The 7,510-nt window shown below is 49.1% G+C and overlaps 1 protein-coding gene across 1 annotated transcript; it reads right to left on the reverse strand.

Annotated features, from left to right (window-relative positions):
* Positions 1 to 357: 357 nt before the first annotated feature.
* STAR (steroidogenic acute regulatory protein) lies at positions 358 to 6,680 on the reverse strand. The gene is made up of 7 exons (XM_024562781.3): positions 6,445 to 6,680; positions 5,529 to 5,642; positions 5,093 to 5,220; positions 3,796 to 3,954; positions 3,480 to 3,664; positions 2,776 to 2,869; positions 358 to 2,239 (listed from the first exon to the last, which is right to left on the reverse strand). Exons 1-7 carry the CDS (start codon positions 6,506 to 6,508, stop codon positions 2,126 to 2,128), a joined length of 858 nt encoding a protein of 285 aa, XP_024418549.1. The 5' UTR covers positions 6,509 to 6,680; the 3' UTR covers positions 358 to 2,125.
* Between the last annotated feature and the right edge of the window lie 830 nt (positions 6,681 to 7,510).

Below are 7,510 nucleotides of genomic sequence, written 5' to 3' on the forward strand. Positions count from 1 at the left end.
ATGGTCTCTGGCCCTGGCCAGTGTGGTATTTGGTTGGAGTGTCTTCCTGTGACCAAAAGGTGGTGGATTCAATTCCCGGTCGGGGCACATACCTGGGGTGCAGGTTCAATCCCTAGTTCGGGAACCTATGAGAAGCAACCAATTGATGTTTCTTTTCTCTCCTTCCCTCTCTAAAAGCAATGAAAAAGATGTCCTCAGATGGGGTAAATAAATAAATAAATAAAATGGGGTTTGTAAGCAGAACATCACAACTTATTTCATAAAGTTAAACAAGTGGGACAATATCCACAGTCATCTCAAAGGTATGCTTGCGTAGTTGCAAGAGTGCAAATTATAGTCAAACTCAAAACCATGTTGTGTGTTGAAAGCCCATTTCTTTATTATCATTGTTTTCTTTTGAAATTCGAGTGTATATTGCTCTACACATCTTTAACCACATAATCATTTTCTCCTAGCTGGGTGTAGATGACAGTTCTGTTCTAGAAATACTTATACAATTATACCCTCACACTCGGAAGCTCCTCGACAAATAAGCCATAATTTCATCTATGCCAAAAATAGACTACTCTAAGAAACAATCAGAATAAATAATAATAAATATCTCTACTTGTAAAATTTCAATATCTCAATAAATACCAGAATTTCTGCTACTGCTAACTTGTTAGATAAATAAAATAGAGCTCTATTTCCAAATGGAATACATCAACTATTAGCACTAGAATGGAAAAGCTTCAAGTGGTACACATTTTAGCAAATTAATCCCATCCCAGTTTATATTTTTAAAGCATAAATTCTCTAAATCTTGGAAAGGGAATTTGCTATCACCAAACTACCCCTTATTCCAGCCATCCCTCAAAATAGTAAAATATTGACCTACTAAAGCAGAGAAATTGGCAATCAGCCAAGCCGAGAGCTGATATAATAGACTCTGAAGTGAAGATTCAGTTGCCTTGTTAGATCTAAACAGTCACTAATGGGAAAACAAAATTTTTTAACTTTATCTTAGTAATAATATTCATTGATATTTGGCACTATCCTTTTTATTGAATTCATTAGGGTGACATTGGTTAATAAAATTATATAGGTTTCAGGTGTACGATTCCATAAAATCATCTGTATATGGTATCGTGTGTTCACCACCCCAAGTCGCACTATCCTTCCTTATAATTAAGTGAATAAAAGTCCTCATAAAGTCACAATCTTCATTGTACAATACCCATTAATCAGCTACCAGTTACAGAACCCTTAGAATTTAGGCTTGTGCCTGTCATGGGAATTAAATTTTTGTGAAAGGTTCTGATAACATTCTAAATTGACATAAGTCCCCAGTAGTTTTTCCTTGTAATGAGCTGGGGGGATTTAAATTTAATTAAGATTTTTATCTTAATTAAGACAAAAGCTTTGTATGACTCAAAGCTTTAGTATGAAGTTGCAGTTCAATGAAAGAGATTTCTTCAGAGCAGAACTTGAAAACAGGTCCAGACTGAAGGTTTTGTATTCGTCATGATTCTTTATTCCGACTGGTGCTCATGGAAGAAGTAGGGGAACCAGCCTAACAGTCCTGCATTTTTCTCCTCAGGAAAACTTGAACTAGGCCTCTGGAAGGCACCTGCTGGGGGAGCAGCTGCACTTTGGGGGAGCAGCTGTCTGTGTACTCGGTGGAGGGGCAGAGTTGCTGGAGCCCCTGCTGTAAGACCCTGCTGTGTCCACACACACCGCCTGCAGGGGGTGGAGCTCTCGAGCCCATAAAACATGAGCTCCCAACCCTTGTATTTGCCACCCTCTCTGCACCTTCTCTCGGCTAGTAGCATTTTGAGATGTTTTTAGGTAGATATGTAAGGGCCCAGAGAAAGGTTTTACAGATATTTGGGAATCTTGACCTTCATTTCACCGCTAAGCAGGGAATGAAGTTAGAAGGCTCATCTTTGTATAACAGCCCCATCCCTATTTTCTAGGTGCTAAAATTTTACCAATCTGAGTCCTATCATAATGTAAATACGTTGCCACCCCAAACCACTGTCCCCAGATGAAGATCTCAAGCAGACGTGTAGGCTTCTGGGAAGGATTTTCCTGATGAGCGTGCAAGCCAGTGCAGCTAGAACAGCTGGAAGCAGCAGGCTGGTCTTCAACACCTGGCTTCAGGAGAAGGACTGGACTCCAGGTGCTTGCGCAGGTGGTTGGCAAACTCTATCTGGGTCTGTGATAGGACCTGGTTGATGATAGTCTTTGGCAGCCATCCCTAGAGTAGAAGATAGAAGAATTTGGCCATCGTGTGGGCGGTGTTCCACTTCAGACACCTCTGGACCCCATCACAAGGTTACGGTTGGTATGACCTTGGTCTTCCAGTTCTGAGGACAGGTGCGGCCTTGTAGTTGACCAGGGTCAAGGGCTGGAGGCCTCCTTTGCTGTTCTGCCATCACGGAAGTGCCAGGAGCACAGGATTTGCTCTCAGGACAAATTTCAGACCTGTCTTGGCAGCTGTGTGACCCTGAGCTAGTTAGGTCAAGTTTCTAGTTAGGACACCTTTCTGGGCCCAAGTTTCCTTTTTTTCTAAAATAACTACAGAGTTGAAATTTGATATGGAGAGGTAAGAGGGACCCATTGCAGGCTGTTGAGATGGTGGAATATCAAGCCATTACTCAAATCTCTTCTTCAACTGTCTGACTCTCTCAAAATGGAGGGGTTTTTCCCATTCTGTGTGGGAGATGTGGGAGGGGTAGGAACCTATTGTTCTCTCACCAGCTGCCCAGTGTGCGGCCCTCCCGTGCCCCTCACCTTAAGGTCAATGCTGAGCAGCCAAGTGAGTTTGGTCTTTGAGGGACTCCCAGCCAGGGGATGGAGCACCATGCAGGTGGGACCGTGTTCAGCTCTGGCAATTGAAGAGAAATCAAGTCAGGAGGACAAGTCCGAGTTCTCGCATGTGGGCTAGTTATACTAAGCACGTTTCTCGAGTGCCTTGTCTTTCCAAGCATCAGAGAAGCATCCTTTGCCAAGGGTGATATTTAACAAGTGGTGTGGTTACCAAATTATTGGAACAAAGGCTGATTAGAACTGGACCTGGAACCTGGAGGCTTCCTGTGGTGCCTTTTAGTTGCTGGGTAACAGAGAAGTTGAGGAAAGGGTCCAGGGTGATGGCCAGGGTCCCTGAAGAACTCAGCAGCTGTGTTCTGAGAGGTAGTGGCTTATATTTTAATCACTAGTACAGCCTTACCTGACAATACCAGCTAAACCTCAGCCCTACCTCTTGCTTTAGTGAACTGTTAAGGCCCTTAAACTTTCGGAGAGAATCAGGACAAACTGGCTGTATAAGTAAGGCTAATCTTGTCTTCGTCCCCTGCTATGGAACATGAGAATCTTCCTTGTAAAAGGAAGCTGGGAGTAGGGACCAAGGATTGGTTTCTTGGAACCAGCATTCATCACATATGGCCCCCGGAGCCTGTGTTCAGAAAGGGAGCTTTTGAGCCTGCTGCCAGTATTACCTGATGACACCTTTCTGCTCGGGCATCTCCCCAAAATGTGTGGCCATGCCAGCCAGCACACAGGTGGAGCCTCGGCGCTTGGCACAGCGCACACTCACGAAGTCACGGGGCCCCACGAGGTTTCCTGCTGATTCTGCAGCCAGCTCGTGGGTGATCACTGTGTCTTTCCCAATCTTCTGCAGGACCTGCCAGGCCACAGGGAACCGGAATCCACTTAGCCAGTGTTGGGGGTAAGGCACTACCACCCACAGCTTTGGCCACCTTGCAGACCGGGCTCCCACAGGTCCCTGCCACTCACACCTGGGCTCTGCCTCACCTTGATCTCCTTGACATTCGGGTTCCACTCTCCCATTGCCTCCATGCGTTCCACAAGCTCTTCATAAAGCCTCTCCATGGGCTGGTCCACCACCACCTCCAGCCGGAATACCTTGCCCACATCTGGGACCACTTTACTCAGCACCTGGTCCCCATTGGCCTGTCAGGGAGAGGAAGGAGCCCCAGCATAAAATTAGAGAAAAATATTCCTAACCTGAGACAGACACTATCAGGCAAGCCAGGAAGGGGACAGGGATAAGAACTAAGTATCAGGAAATCTGGAATTACATTTCTGATTAAGAAGTGTAGGCGGTCTTTCCTGCCACAAGCCTTGCACATCTGCTGAAGACCAGAAGCGATCTGTCTGCTCCCTGGGCCCTTTCGTCTTGGTGGTAAATATTCATGGGCATGGGCAGGCCCAACTGAGAAGACCTTACTTGACTTAGGAAGTTTAAAGGTCTTGGAGAGACAGACTCAGAGTGGGGAAAGTCTGGTCTACAACCCACTCGTTACACGCATAGAATGTTGGATGGGATCTGAAAGACTTTTTTAGTCCAGGACCTCATTTCACCCAACAGAGATGTAAGGCCAGAGAAGGTAAGTGATTTGCCCAGACAGCCTCGGCTAAGAGCAGTGCTGGGCTTCAACCTCAGGTTTCTTGACCCCCAATGTAGCAGTCTATTAATTTGGCCAAGGAGAGGTTTTACTGGAACTTCAGGCAATGGGCAGCATGTAAACCTTTGGTGAAGATAAAATCAGAGTCTCAATAGAGCCACTGGCCTTGAACACGTGCCACATTACTGGCTCCCAGTGAAGGTGCAGTGCTCAGGAGAAGAGAGCCCGGAAGTGTTGGGCCAGCTGTGTTTAGGTACAGCCCTGTTGTGGGTGAGCCCAGGTCACCCCTGCAAGCTCAGCCGTAAGACAGGCTGAGCAGTACAGACACTGCCTTGGCACTGGAACTTCCAGCCCGGGGTATTGAGGCCTCTCCTGCATGCAGAACCTCCATTGCATGGTCTGCTGCATAGGTGTACAATGTATTTAGAGGGGAGGTAAGGATACAATGCTTCTCAAATGTGAGTCTCCAGGGTGTCTTTGGTAGGGGAAGGGAGTATCTGAGGATATATTCTTGGGAAAGGAGAATTCTCAAAACTACTTGTTGCCCAGTGACTACGGCACAGGGCAGGAATTCCAAGAAGAGCAGGAACACCCCCCCCACCCCCGCAATCCCCGCCCCGGCTGGCCTTGAGGATGGCAGTGGGATGGTAAGGAACCATGCATTCCTCCCCACTCTCCCTCACCTTCTGGTCCTCCTTCTTCCAGCCCTCCTGGTTGCTGAGGATGCCCAGGGCCTTCTGCATAGCCTCCTCTCCCTGGTGGATATAGGCCAGTTCCTGGTCGCTATAGAGCGTGTCTTCCAGTCGAGAACCTGGATACACAGACAATGAGAGAATGAGCTTCCTACCCGTCCCATAGCTTCCCACCAGCTTGTGTCCCTTTGATTTCTGGATGTACTCTTTCAAGAGCCAAGACCAAAGCCATAGGATTCAGCCTGCAGGTCAAGTTAGACACAGCAGCTGCAGGTGACAGGGAGAGGGTCTGGCTGTGAGGAACTCCATTCCCATTCTCTCCAAGAAAGAAAGGCCATAGGGGTCGTGGGACCAGAGCCAAATGTACAGTGTTTGCACCCTGGGAGTCCACTGCCACTGGCAGAAGCCCAGAAGCCTCAGCACTCACCAAGCAGAGAGCTCCGACGCCGGACCTGGTTAATCCACGCACTCGGGGTCGGGCCCCCCAGTGCCATCCGGTTTAGCTCCTGGCCAATGGCCCGCATAGCTTGTTGCCGCAGCCCTGCAGGAAGAGAAGGAGACTGTTGCCTATGGGTGGGAAAGTCCCCTCCATCCCTCCATCTTGTCACAAGTGGGAAACTGGCTTGGAGAAGGAAGTGACTTGACCAGGAACCTACAGATTCCTAGTAGGAACCTGAACTAGAACCAGGTCAACTCCCAGTGCTCGTTACGCTGCACCAGGCTGCCTCTGGGCCCAGAAACCTGCCTTCCATCTGGGCCGGCCAGGCCTGGCCCTGCCTGGGGACAGCAGCCCCACCAGAATGGCCTTGAAAGGGAAAGAAGCTTTGAACCAGAAAAAACCTGCTACAGCAGGAGAATTAAAGACACCTGCCCCCTAGCCAGCAGCTAGGGTCTTCGCTACGCTGCTGTCTTAACTCTCATTTCCTTCTCTCTTCCCCCCGCCTCCTTCCCTGAGCATGTCTCAGGCTTGCCAGCACTGCCTGTTGGAGTCAAGGTTTGCTTCTACCTCTCCCACTGTGGCTAGGACTTCCCTGGTACCCTTGGGACCAATCCTAGAGGAAGGCCGAGTCAGGAAGAGTTCAAGGAAGATTGCAGGCCTGGACGGGAGACCAGAAATCACAGAATCTGGAAGGGACATAGGCATCTTCAAATTCAGCCCAGGGGCTCCGGTGGGAAAATTGAGGGCCAGAAGGGACAAGAGTTGTGCAGACTTGCCCAGTAAGAGGTACAGCTGGGTTCAGAACCTGAGTGGCTCGCCCCCAGTCCAGTACCTTTGCCACCAAACCACATGCTTGAGAGCTTCTGGTCACCACTACGAACACCCTCTTCCCCAGGGAACTCACCTTTCATGTTGCGCACGTGTTGGTAGGAGCTCCCAGCACACAGCTTAAACGTTGCTAGAAGCATTCTGTCCTGGCGGCTGGTACTGGTAGTGCTGCTGCTGCTGCTTCTGCTGCCTCTGCTGCTTCTGCCTCTGCCTCTGCCTCTGCCTCTGCCTCTGCTCTTGAAGGTGGCTTCCGTCCTTCCTGAGCCCGTCAAGGTCCGCCTCTGGGTCCTGCGGCTGTGGCTGGAGCCTGTGTTCTGCGTCTTAAATGCTCCCAGCTGAAGGCTGTGCTTCATCACCAAGCGATAAAAAAGCCATTACTCATTGTGCAAAGGAAAGGGTCAAGGATAGAAGGATTGCCTCACACTGCTGCTTTGGCCATTTGTGGAGAGTGGAGGCGGGTAAAGCAGTGCACAGAGAGGAGTAGGGAGGTAGTGGATGGAGGGGAGAGAAAAAGAAGCTGCTGAGGTAGAGGCGGTTTAGAAGAAAGCATACACCATCCGACAATGGTTCTCAAATAGCGCAGGGGCTGCTCTTTGAAACAGATTTCTAGCCCTTGTCGTCAGAAACTCCAGCTTTAATAGGTCTAGAACTGAGGCCCTGAAAACTTCATGTATGTAAATTCCCAGGTGATTGATTGCCATGCAGATATTCCCAGGTGATTGCCACGCAGATATTCCGTGACCTGCACATTAGGCTTCGGGCAGCGCTGCCTGGCTGAGTGCCCAGGGTGTCTGCTAAAAGCTCAGTGGGTCGGGTCAGAGCTGGTAGAGGCCATCCAGCCCCTGTATGAGGACCCCAAAGTCCAGAGAGTGGAAATGACCTGTTCAAGGTCAAACACGTAGTCAGTGGGAGGGCTGGGAAAACCACACAAACCCTCTGACCTTCAGCCGACACACCGTTCCTCTGGCAGCCCCCCGGCACTTCGTGTGTTCAACTGTTGAGTTACTTACTCGGCCATTTATATGAACAACTTTACCAAACCCTGTTCAGAGTTCATTCCCCTGCGTAGGGGTTTGTGCTGGCGTGAGTATGATCCTCCAGGGCTGAGTCCTGTGAAGTCCCAAAGCAGAGGGGAGAACTGG

This window comes from Desmodus rotundus, chromosome 13, assembly GCF_022682495.2.
Source record: "Desmodus rotundus isolate HL8 chromosome 13, HLdesRot8A.1, whole genome shotgun sequence".
Lineage (NCBI taxonomy): Eukaryota > Metazoa > Chordata > Mammalia > Chiroptera > Phyllostomidae > Desmodus > Desmodus rotundus.